Below are 12,483 nucleotides of genomic sequence, written 5' to 3'. Positions count from 1 at the left end.
TGGCCTCCCGACCTCTGACTTTGCAGGAGGCCAGCAAACCCGCAGCTCAGCACTTCCTGCCTCTCGTGAGCTGAGACGTCAGGTGCCCACAGGTGGGTGTGACCAAACTGCCCCTTCCTGGCTAAATTTCTAATCGGCACTCCCACCACCTCTGGCCCTATGGACACACCCTGAAGAAAGTCAGAGAAAGTTCCATCCCCAATGCCTGGACCCCTCCCTAACCTCACCCATGAGGCAGAGCAGGGGATCCGTGAGCCACTAGGGAGGGGGCGCGAAACCCCAGGAAACAGCGCAAGTTGGAGGAGGAAACTGTAAAAGGGTCCCCACCCCACCCACCCCCTGCCCCGCCGGCGCCCCAGCTGCACGTCTGCTCCCACATAATCCGGGGGACCCAGCGCCAGGGACCAGGTCCCTGCTCTGGGGTCACCCGCGCTCCTGCGGAGGCTGCAACACATCCGAAAGGACAGGGGGGCACAGGCCCGATTCCCAGACACCCTACCTGCGCCCCCGGTGTGTGCTTGACAGCAAGCTGGTCCTCAGAAACGGTGACCCCCGACGGCCAGCAGGTCCCCGGACACGGTGACCCCCGACGGCCAGAAGGTTCCCGGAGACGGTGACGCCCAATGGCGAGCAGGTCCCCGGAAATGGCAGGTCCCTGGACACGGTGACCCCCCGACGGGAAGCAGATCCCAGAAACGGTGACTCTGACAGCCAGCAAGCCCCCGGAAACGGTGACCCCTGACGGTGAGCAGGTACCCGGAAACGGAAACGGAGACCACGGAAAATCCGCAGGAGCGGATCCTGCTCAACCCTATGCACCTCCAGATCCTCCCTCGGCGAACCCCACCGAGAAAGGAGGGGGCGCCTCTGCCAGCTCCCACCAGGAGCCTAGGGCTTGGGTCCCGGGCCTGGCCACGGCCCTGAGTATCACCCCGGGCCACCGCCGCCCGTGCAGTTTCTCATGCGTGACACCGGGTGGGCTGCGAGCAGGCGGGGCGCAGCGACCTGACAGAAGCTCAGGACACCAGCACGAGGGGGCGGGGCGCAGGAGGGGGCACTGAGAGCAGCGGGGCGCGGGAGCTGGTCACACAGCAAACCGGCCACTCTGTCCTGCTGCCTGTTGCCCAGAACTGCAAATAACTCCCTTCTTCCGTGACTCGTGTCTACAAGGACGGCCAATTGTTAAACATCAATAGTGCTTTTTGAGAAAGGCAATCCAAATATCTAATTTATCCTCAGCCACTCCTTCAGATGGGCAAGGGAGGGAAATTCTGTTCCCTTAACAGATAAGGTCACCAACGGACCAAGTTAAGACAGGCTGAGACTGGAGTCTCATTACCCTGATTCTTCAGGTGTCCCATTAATACCAGATTCTATTTTGGATTCCTCTCCCTCAGCACTGTCCCCATCACTCTGATGACCCCATGTCTGCATGCAATTTGACTGCAAATTAACATTTGGTTTCCTCTTGGAGGAACATCAATCTTGATGTCAACCGTAGCCAAAATTAGTCTCTGGCTCTGTACTCCATCCTACATTTGCAGAGAGATCACACAATCATTAAAGTGGTCACCAATTAAATTCATACGAGAGTTAAACCAGAATAATGGCAGAAAAGTAAAAGCACAGTAATTTACATAATAAAAGACTCACACAGGAATTTTAAGGTTGGTTGAGACAAGAGACAAGATAACCAGAAGGACCTAGTTGTGGGGGGGGGGGGGGGGGGGAGGGTGCCTCCAGAGGCTCAATCAACTTTCATCAAATGTGAGAAAAGAAGAAAGGGTTGCTTTGTCTCTGGAGGGGTCCTGGAAGGCCACAGGGGTTCAGCAGGGCATACTTACCCCCTCATTATAAGGAATAACTCTTTTTTTAAAAAAGAGAAAGAAAAAGATCAGCGGTGGCAGGGACTGGAGGAGGGAGGGATGAAGAGGCAGACACAGAGGATGTGTAGGGCAGTGAAACTCATCTGTATGATGCTATAGTGGTAGCCACAAGTCATTACCCATTTGTCAAAACCCACGGAATGGACACAAAGTGAGCCCCGCTGCGCACCGTGGACTTGGGAGATTATGATGTGCAGGTCCATCAGTGGTAACAAACGTACGGTCTGGTGTCGTATTGATCATGCGTGAAGGCAATGCGTGGGGGGCAGGAGGTATATGCGACGTCTTTGTACTTTCTGCCCAATTTTGCTGTGAACTTAGCCCTGCTCTAAAAAAAAAAAAAAAAAAAAAGTCCATTTAAAGGGGAAGAGAAAAAAAGTCAAAAATTTTGCCCTAAATCTATTTATTCTAAATGACAGTCTTGCAATCTTCCCTTTTCTTATTGCCAAAACTCTCTAATCTTTATATACGTAAATGCTCAAAGAAGTATTTCAAGATACCAATTACTTAATATTTTCTCCTGATTTTCTCACAACTGAGTGTTCCTTTCCAACACACACACACGCACACACACACAAATGACCCTCTTTCGTACCGCTTATCCCGCATACACCCCACCACACACGTTTCCCTGTAATGATGATTCCCTCCTGTCAAGTAATCCTCCTATTGGAGTCCATGATTGGTAATTCTCCCGATAATTACCATCAAGCGGTACAGCATGGGAGCGTCCCCTGCCAGCCTCAGTCTCACTCCACCTTAGTGAGGTTTTCCCTTATTAAATTTCACAAAGGGAAGGGGGAATCCATGCAAATTGCGTGGATCAGGAACGTGGTTCTAGTAGGTGTGACAGGAGGGACAGGGATGAGGGCAGTTTTGCTTCTTTGGATGCTCCATGCTCCAATAAACATAGTAACAGTAATAGCAAAAGTAACTGCTTCTCTGCACATCACTGTCTGCCTGCTGATTTCTCCATGATGATCCAGAAAAGCAGGCATATATCCATATTCTTCTTCACCCCACAACTGCACACAACCCTTCACCACCTTCCTACGGTTGAGAGCTTCATTGAGCAGGACAAGCCCTCACCACCTTCTCATCCGTCAGCTAATCCTTACTTCCTAAATCAATCAAAATATAGCAGCAACTATTCTAACGGCCAAGAACTGGAAACTCTCCCAAAGTCCTCCAATAGGAAAGCAGATTTTATAAAAGCAGGATTTCCATACAGTGGAATAACCAGCAGTAAGAGGAATGACTTACACAGTGTGGACGACTCCCATAAGCATGATACTAAGTAAGGTGGCTGCAAGAGAGCACAATAAACATTAAAAAATTTTTTTTTAAAAAACTGGAATATTAAGGGTACCTGGGTGGCTCAGTCAGTTGACCATCCGACTTTGGTCCAGGTCATGATCTTGTGGTTTGTGAGTTCGACCCCACATCAGGTTCTGAGCCATCAGCACAGAGCCTGGAGCCTGATTCAGATTCTGTGTCTCCCTCTCTCTTTGCCCCTCCCCCACTAAATTCCCCCTCCCTGGTCTCTCTCTCAAAAGTAAACATTTAAAAGATGTTTAAGAAAAATTTGACTTTTTATGTTTTTTTTACTAAAAAAAATTTTTTTTAATGTTTATTTATTTTTGAGACAGAGAGAGAGCATGAACAGGGGAGGGTCAGAGAGAGGGAGACACAGAATCTGAAATAGGCTCCAGGCTCTGAGCTGTCAGCACAGAGCCCGACGCGGGGCTCGAACTCACGGACCGCGAGATCATGACCTGAACCGAAGTTGGCCGCTTAACCGACTGAGCCACCCAGGCGCCCCAAAATTTGACTTTTTAGAACAACACCTCTAGCACCATTGGGCCATAAGCCTGAATGTGATCTGCCACCTGAACACATCTCCAATATGACCCCAGCACTACAAAATTATCTTGAGATCAGGATCAGGATTCGTGTGCACTTTTATCTGCCACAGCCTCTAGTAAATGAGAGCCTGGCTTGTTTAAATAAATTTAAAAAAAAACACCAAGGTTCTCAGAATTGGTGGGATTTGGGTTGAAATCCTGATAAGTATTTACCAACAGTGTGACCTTGGGCCAGTGCCTCAACCACCCTCCTATCTTAGTCTGCAGTTAGGACTATTGCCTAACCGGCAGGAGAATGAAGCCCAGAGACATAAACTCACATAGCAGTTCTCCCCACTGCCTGGTGCGGACCTCTCTGAACACCTTCCCGACTTGGGAAATAGGGCCTGTAAGAGTGAGCATTTACCAAACACCTATTCTGTGCCACGCACTGTTCCAGGAGCTTTACATGTTTAACCTGCTTCACCAATTTTACTCTCAAGTGAGGACACTGGGCCACAGACACATTAGACTGCTGGGCTAGGAAATGGCAGAGCCTGGACGGAAGCTCAGGCAGTCTGACACACCAACCCTCGTTCTTAATCACACGAATACCTGTTCTGCCTAATGAGGATAAAAACATGATGTTCTGTTGGGGGGGGGGGTTCTTTTCGTGAAAAACTAAAAAATCAGGGGATTATGATTTTTAAATTAGGAACAGTCAATATGAAGTTTGCAGTGAGTTACCTATATAACAATGCCTGTCAGGAAACATGCCAAAGAAAGATTTATGTGCACCTTTTAGCCATCACCTCAACCACTGTGGTTTCTGCACCATTAGGAAATGTGATTCAGCACCACTTTTCAGGATTGAAAGGCTCCTATGTCCCCTTTTCATTTGTTCGAAAAGTATTTCTTGCAGTTAGAGCCAGGGGGATAAGCCAGGAGCCCCAGAGGGCATCTAGCTACATGAAAACCCTGAGGCAGGCAAAGAGAAATGTGTGACTTCTCCACATCAACCAGTCAAATGGGCCAAAGGCTATTATGTCTGGTGGGACCCGGTCTCCCGACTTCTAGCTTGGTGTTGTTATCCTGACACATGGCTTGTGGTTTAAAGACTGGTAAAGCACGATAATCACACCAGATAGAAGCAGGAGGGGCATGAACATTGGAGCCCAGAAGAGAGATTCACCACAGATTAGTACTCAGGAGTCAGCAGTTAATGGCTGTATTAACAGAAGCAGAGCCCCTGAAAGAAAGAAGGTGATAAATAAGTCTAATCTACCGAGTGTTGGTTATACCAAGTCTGGGGTATTGCACTTATTCTGAGGCACTACAGATTTTCCAAGAAGGAGAGGGAGACGGGGGGGGGGGGGGGTGGGGGGGGGGATTTGTCTTCAAATATCTGGAGAACTTTTCTAACCCCTAGTAAGTTTGATCATAAAGAAAAAGGAAAGGAGGCATACAAATAAAATCAGAAATGAAACAGGAGAGATCACAACCAACACAGTGGAAATACAAACAATAATAAGAGAATATTATGAGAATTATACACCAATAAACTGGGCAATCTGGAAGAAATGGACAAATTCCTGTAAGCATATAAACTACCAAAACCGAAACAGGAGGAAATAGAAAACTTGAACAGACCCGTAACCAGTAAAGGAATCAAATTAGTAATCAAAAATCTTCCAGAAAAACAAGACTCCAGGGCTGGATGGCTTTCCAGGGGAATTCTACCAAACATTTAAAGAAGAATTAACACCTAGTGTCTTGAAACTGTTACCAAAATAGAAATAGAAGGAAAACTTCCAAACTCTTTCTATGAAGCCAGCATTACCTTGGTTACAAAACCAGATAAAGAGCCCACTAAAAAAGGAGAACTCTAGACCAATTTCCCTGATGACCATGGATGCAAAAATCCTCAACAAGATACTAGCCAACCAGATCACAATACATTAAAAGAATTGTTCACCACGACCAAGTGGGATTTATTCCTGGAATGCAGGCTAGCTCAATATCCGCCAATCAATCAAAGGAGAATCAAAGGAGAAGAACCACAGGATCCTGGGGAACTGTCGTATGGGAGGGAGTTCAGATCCACACGACCCTGGAGAACTGTTGTACGAGAGGGAGATCAGACCCACAGGATCCTAGAAAACGGTCGTAAGGGAGGGAGTTCAGACCCACAGGATCCTGAAGAACTGTCATACGGGAGGGAGATCAGATCCACGGGATCCTGGAGAACTGTCGGTCGGGAGGAAGTCGGATTTCCACTCTGGCTTTTAGGAGTCCTTTCAGAAGCGGGGTAACCCAGGGAAGCAGCTGAAAGGCAGCGACTGGGAAATGAGACAGGCCACAACCCCACAGGGTCACTCACTAGCTATGACCCTGGGACAATGTCACCTTTCCGACCCTGACTCTGTGTCCAGTGAGTGAGGTTCCTTCTTCCAGGAAGCAGGTGGCAAACACACCAGCTAAAGGGCACCAAGGCTCGCCACCGGGCTCCGCGCGCCGGGATGTCCTCGTGCAGCCACGGCGTCACCTCGCGCGTGGAGTCCCCACCCCCAACACCCCGGGGGCTCCCCTGTCAGCGCAGCCACAGCGCGGGAGCCCTTCCTCCTGCGGGGTCGCTCCCCCCCCTCCCCGCGTCGTCCCGACCCCGGAGGGCTACCGGACGCTCGTGCAACCGCCGGTGCGCGACCTGCACCTGCAGACGCACGCGCACGCGTGCGACCTCAGGTGTCACCGGCGCTGCTGGATGCGGGCTTCACGGCGAGCGTGGCGCCCCTGTGCGGCCGCTTTGTGCGACTGGACCCGCGTGCCCCCAGCTGGCGGCGACGGTGCGGGACGCGGGGAGGGGCGGGGGCAGGCGTGACACGAGGCCGCCGGCCCCGCCCGCGGCACCTCCCCACCTCCCCGCGCCCCTCCCCGCGGCGCCCCCGCCCCTTCCCGCCCCTCCCCGCTCCCCGCCTCCCTCGTCCCCCTCCCCGCCCCTCCCCGCCTTCCCGCACGCGTACCGCACGCAGGCAGGAACCTCGTGGGTACGTGTGCCCCGCCCGCCGCCCCCCTCCACCCGCAGGCCGCCCGCGCCTCCACCACCGGATTCGCTTGGCTCCTACCGGGCGGTCCAGCCGGCCCTCAACCCGCTAGTGTCCACGCTGGGGAAGGAGGAAGTGAGGGGGCGGCGAGGAAGCCCTGGGGAGTCTGGGGAGGGGGCGGGCCCGGGGGTGGGGATGGCCACCGGGAAGGCGGTCTGCGGGTTCCGTGTTCGAACCTGCAAGTGCCCAAGGTCGGACGGGGCGGGGCGATCCTGAGCCCCTGAGGTCCGGGAGTGTTCGGGGCAGTCCCTCCATCCTCGTTTCACGGTTCAGGCAGGGGAGAGTGGCCTTCGGGCGGAGGCAGAGAGAAGGCAGGATTGGGGGAGGACATTCCCCATCCTCGGGGCACTGTGACCGCCCTTGCCAGGGTCAGGTATCACCGGACGGGTCACATCCACCCGCTCCCACTCGGACGGCACACCATGAAAAGACCCCACGCTGTCTGGCGTCAGGGAGGCCCCCAAATTGACCCGGGAAATCGTAGACTCTACCTGCGGGAGACCCCGTCCGAAAACAGGATCCCCGGTTGCCCATCTTGGGAAACCAGACCAACCTAATGCCCACCAGGAGCATTGGACCCCTAAGTGTACCGAGCAGCGGGACAGGGGGCCAGGGGGACAGGGAGTGAGTGAGCGGGGGAGGTGGAGGAAGGGGCCCCCCCGCGCTCCCCGGAGAGGGCCAGGCCCCAGTGACGGTGATGGAGGCAGACCACACCTTCCAGAAACCCCTGCCCCAAGGACCTCCCACTGGAGACACAAAACCTCTGGGTCCTGGGGAAAATATTTTCCCATGCTCACCATCTTCCCCAGAAATGAGAACAGTTTGGTTACGGAACGTAAAGAGTAAGAAGGGACACAGTGCCAGGTGACATTTCATACCAAACAGCTTTAAGTAGGGACACAGGATATACTTTAATTTGAATTTCTAAATTCTTTATTAACAAGATTGTAATCACATCAGAGTACTTCATTTATGATGAATCATTCCAGTGTTCTCTGTAAGTAGAAATTCAGTTGGGTTCAGCGTATGGTGTGATATGACAGATGAAACATATCGATGGAAACACAGAAATTAGTAGAACATGGATCCCAATCTAAAACTTACACTAACTTGCTGGACAAAAGAGGAAACAGCAGTGTCTCTATAAATCGGAGGGGGCCAGGGAAAGATTCAACTGCAAACTGGCTTTGATGCTGTCTCTACAGCGCCTTAAAGATTTATGTTCTGCTGGAGTCACATGCACAATCTTGCCACCTAATCAATTAGGTGAGATCCAGGAAGGTGGGAATTAGGAAGCAGAGTTTTTCTGCAGCCCTTCCTCCCCACTTAACCCCACATCTTCTCTATCTTTCCCATTAATTTGGGGAAATCATCAAAGGATGTGGGTGGTGAGTAAGGGCTAGCAGTAGCTCTTCTGCTCCTGGATCACCCACCCATGATGCGGTCACCCCCCCCCCCCACCACCAGATACAGTAGGTCGTCATGAGGAGTAAACTGCCCCTTTTTTTTTAATTTTTTTTAACATTTTTATTTATTTTTGAGACAGAGAGAGAGAGAAAGCATGAACAGGGGAGGGTCAGAGAAAGAGGGAGACACAGAATCCAAAACAGGCTCCAGGCTCTGAGTTGTCAGCACAGAGCCTGACGCGGGGCTCAAACCCACAGACCGCGAGATCATGACCTGAGCCGAAGTCAGACGCTTAACCGACTGAGCCACCCAGGCACCCCTAAACTGCCCCTTTTGATGCCATACTCCCCCATGGTCTTCCCGTCTTCCAGCTTCTTGCCATTGCAAACCATAGTCTGTTTCTCAGGCAGGCACTACAGCCATCTTGCTCTCAATCATCCGTCTCACCTGGGCCACCAAACTGAACCTTCGCACCTGGAGGAGGTGCCTCTGGCCCTCATCACCAATCTCCACCAGAAACAGGGACAGCTACTCGTCACTGGGCTTCACCACCTTTAGAGTGAGGTGGATGGTCGTCTGCCTGTCGATGCCATAAGATGACAGCTTTCTCTGGGGCTTGAGAGTCTTGGATCCCAGCAGAAGGACCTGGTCCTGCACAGGAACGTTGGTCTGAGCCCGGACATATTCAGTGATCTTCTTCACTCTGTTGTCCAAGTTAGCAGTGAGGGTCATTGATGCCCATTCCTCAGAACAGACCTCCACCTGGACAATGAAAGCCAAGCGACCCAGCATCAAGGTGCCTGGAATGCCTGCAGCCTTTGCACCACTTGTCCCCTCTCTGACCCACCCGGCTGGCCCTCCAGCTCCTTCACAACAAGCTGTGGCCCTCCCTGTCTTGGAACTTCTCGTTTGGAATTTCCAGCTTAGAACCCAAGAAAATCAATCGTGTTCCTTTATAGCCATACCTCTTCTTCACCCCAACGTCATTGATGGTTTCCCACATTACTTGCCTCCCTCCTATCCATGTAGTTTGTCAAAGGTCAGAACTAAATACAATTACAAAGCATCCAAAGATACATACCAGACTCTAAAAACAACTCCCAAGGGAATTCCCAAGACTTGGTGGCCTCAGGGGTTACTCCCAGCACTGCCCTCCAGGACCTCCTTACAAGGAAACCCCGGCTGGGATGCCTATTCTCTGTACAATTGTTTCATTTTTTAAATGTCCCATGGCCTTATAATAATAACTCAGTGTGTTATGTGCCTTGTTCATCTGTATTTCCTGTGTTTTTATATATGCCTGTTGTAGAATACGATCTCCTCCTGTAATTAGACTAGGGCCTCACTCACAGGAGGTAGGGCCAGGTCTAAGTCCTACTTGAATAATCTAAAACTGGGCAAGCTTACCCTGTGTCATTACCAGCAAGCCTGGGAGGCCCTCCCTCCTGCTCCACTCAAACTCATCTTCCCAGTCTGGATGCCACAGACATTTCTTCACTGGACTGGGGCCCCTCCGTGCCAAGCTCTTATCCTAGCTCTCTTCACGGTGCACATACTCTTTACAAGATAATGTATCAGGTCTTTAACAGCTGGGGATAAATGAGTTTTGTGAACCGCTCTTCCGGGAGGAGAAGGAAGTTGAAGAGCCCAGGACCCCCAAACACAATAAGAGTCAAAGGGCTTGCATGCTTTCAAATCTTGGCAGCCTCGTTGAGCACCAGGCCCACTCACACCTCCCACCACCCTCCCCTAAGCAGCCTGTCAGATCTGACACAGAAGAGAACCCAGGAGTCAAGTGAACCTCTTCTATTTCCAGAATCTTCCTTCACCTCCGTAGATATCGGTGCCTGGTGCATCCCTGCAAGATGGCTTCCCAGCTCCTCCCAGCTCCATCCCTCCTGCACTCCTGAGCCCCGTCCCGCCCCACCTCTCCCCAACCCCACCATCAAGCCCCAACTCATACAGAGGCAGGAAGCACCAGATGCCATGTCTGCAGTCAAGGGACCAGAAGCAGGAGGCTGAGGAAAAAGAGCCTTGTGTCCAGCTTATATGCATAGGCTGGGTTGGAAATCCCCTGCCTGAACCACTGCATCTGTACCCTTTGTTCTCAAATGATCTCGTGAATTTTCTTTCACTTTTGCTACAGTGGAGTCGTTAAACAAAGAATACCGTCTGATCAAGCACTTTGTTCTCTGCCAAAGCATCTACCCTCCTGTTCCAAACACAGGATGGTCCTTCTCTGTTGAGAGTTCTCCCTGCTTCACAACCACACCCCTGGTCCTGACCTCTGGACCCGGAAAGGCTGGCCAGGGTCAGTGAGGAGTGATGTGACCAGAGCAGCCTGTTCACACCAGCCTGGCAGAGGGAACCAGGTCTCCAGAAGACACAGGATGAGTCTCCTGCATGGATGGAAGACAAGGCTGCAGTCCCAGGGCGCCACCTGCTACGTGCGCTTCAGCAGGTGCGTTCGCCTCCTCGGATGTTTGTTTTCCAGCCTTAACATGAGACGGTTGGACAGAATTTCTAAGTTCTTCCAGGCTCGGAAAACGGTTCATAAAATGTTCTTCACAAAGAACTTTAGGTTCCTGGGTCGTGAGCTTTCTAACCTTCTTCCTATCCTGCCCCAGAACCTGCAAGCCAAATCCAGTACTTAAAACAATCCTCGACCAACAATCAAGTGCTGAGCCCACCTTCCGCACACCGGAACACCACACATCCGCTGTCACATCACACCACTGTTTCCCCACCTTTCCGCTGGACATTACCTACTCCCTTTGCGCTGTGACCTCCCAGAATCTCCCAGGAAGCTGTTGCCTCCTCCCTGGCTCCGCAGGGAGGATTTGGATTGAGACAAAGAGGGCGTGCACAGGCTGTGTGCCCTCAGGGAATTGACTTGACTACTCTGATCCTCCTAACATCCCAAAGGAACCACTACCCTCTCCCAAACTCAGGACAGTGCCACAAAAGCCGTTCTCAAAACACCATTTATTAAAAGTACTCCCAATGTTTTCCAAATAAAAATTCCCTAAATATGTCAAGTTATCATCTTTTTTGCTGTACTTTTAGTGGCCATTCACTCACGGAAAGATGCGAAACGGTCCCGTTTTACCGCAGGAGTCTCCAACCTGCAGAACTTGGATTTACAGAAGCGCCTGTGTAGGGTCATGGGACCCAAGACCAACCAAATATTTTTAAAAACTCAACGTAAATCATGTTCTTCTCCTTGAAGCTCTCACTGGTCAATAAAATTGGAGGAGGGCTGAGACCGTCCGCCTGCAGGGCTGCACCTGCATCCGGCGTCCAATAGGATCCGGGCATCCTGAAGCGTCAGCAGTAGCCGAGCAGAAAACACCGGATCAGGTTGCGGGAGGCTGGAGCCAGCGCTGCAAGAAGGGGTTAGACAGAAGCCGGGAAGCCATCTCCGTCGTGTTTGCGCAAAACGTCTGAGCCCCTCCCCTCCTCCCACCTTGGCCTCGGGACCGGGACCCCTGGTCTGAGCCTCTCCGCTTCCCTCCTCCCACTTTGGCCTCTGGACCGGATCCCTGGTCTGAGCCCCTCCCCTCCTCCCACCTTGGCCTCGGGACCGGGACCCCTGGTCTGAGCCTCTCCGCTTCCCTCCTCCCACTTTGGCCTCTGGACCGGATCCCTGGTCTGAGCCCCTCCCCTCCTCCCACCTTGGCCTCGGGACCGGACCCCTCGTCTGAGCCCCTCCGTTCCTCACACCTGGACCTCACACCCGGACAGAGATCAGGCGTTGAAAGCTGCTTACCATTCGCGCCTTCTCATGCTTCCCTCTCAGCCCTTCCCGCCTGGGCAGGCTACACCATGTTGGGGCCCATGTCTCCTTTCTCGGAAAAGCTCCTGCAGGGGGGCCCAGGACGAGGTTTCTTGGGAACAGAGTCTGTCGAGCCGCCCGTGCACCGTCCGCGTTCCCTGCAGATGCCCCGACACCAGGTCCAGGTCAGGGAGCAAGCCTTTCCTTCTGGCCCGCCCCTCGGCCTCAGGGATTTACACAGATCAGCCTGTGAGCAGCGCCTCCTCCAGGAAGCCCTCTCTAACTCCCTTCCTATGCTGGGCCATGGGCCCATCCTCTATCCAGTCATACGCCTTCCTTGAGCCCCTCGGAACAAGCTTATCCAGCAATAAGACCACCTGCTTACTTGTCTGTCACCCCCAGTAAACAGCAGGAATCTTGGGGGCCATGACTGTGTCTTGACTGACCTGTATCTTCAGCACTTCGTGGGC

At 52.3% G+C, this 12,483-nt stretch overlaps 1 protein-coding gene and 1 long non-coding RNA gene across 2 annotated transcripts; both read right to left on the bottom strand.

Annotated features, from left to right (window-relative positions):
* Positions 1–6,848: 6,848 nt before the first annotated feature.
* On the bottom strand, positions 6,849–9,030 carry UBD (ubiquitin D). The gene is given in 4 exon segments (XM_045500390.1): positions 6,849–7,051; positions 7,196–7,322; positions 8,556–8,648; positions 8,650–9,030. Coding segments are annotated over 4 exon segments (804 nt in total).
* A 2,174-nt stretch (positions 9,031–11,204) lies between these two features.
* Positions 11,205–12,182, bottom strand: LOC123609648. The gene is made up of 2 exons (XR_006717880.1): positions 12,008–12,182; positions 11,205–11,621 (listed from the first exon to the last, which is right to left on the bottom strand). It is a non-coding gene; the product is annotated as an uncharacterized LOC123609648 (long non-coding RNA).
* Positions 12,183–12,483: the final 301 nt, after the last annotated feature.

The sequence above is a fragment of the Leopardus geoffroyi genome, chromosome B2 (assembly GCF_018350155.1).
Source record: "Leopardus geoffroyi isolate Oge1 chromosome B2, O.geoffroyi_Oge1_pat1.0, whole genome shotgun sequence".
NCBI classification, from domain to species: Eukaryota; Metazoa; Chordata; class Mammalia; order Carnivora; family Felidae; genus Leopardus; species Leopardus geoffroyi.
The sequence above is the reverse complement of the archived record's forward strand: the minus strand, read 5'-3'. Positions and strand labels throughout refer to the sequence as shown.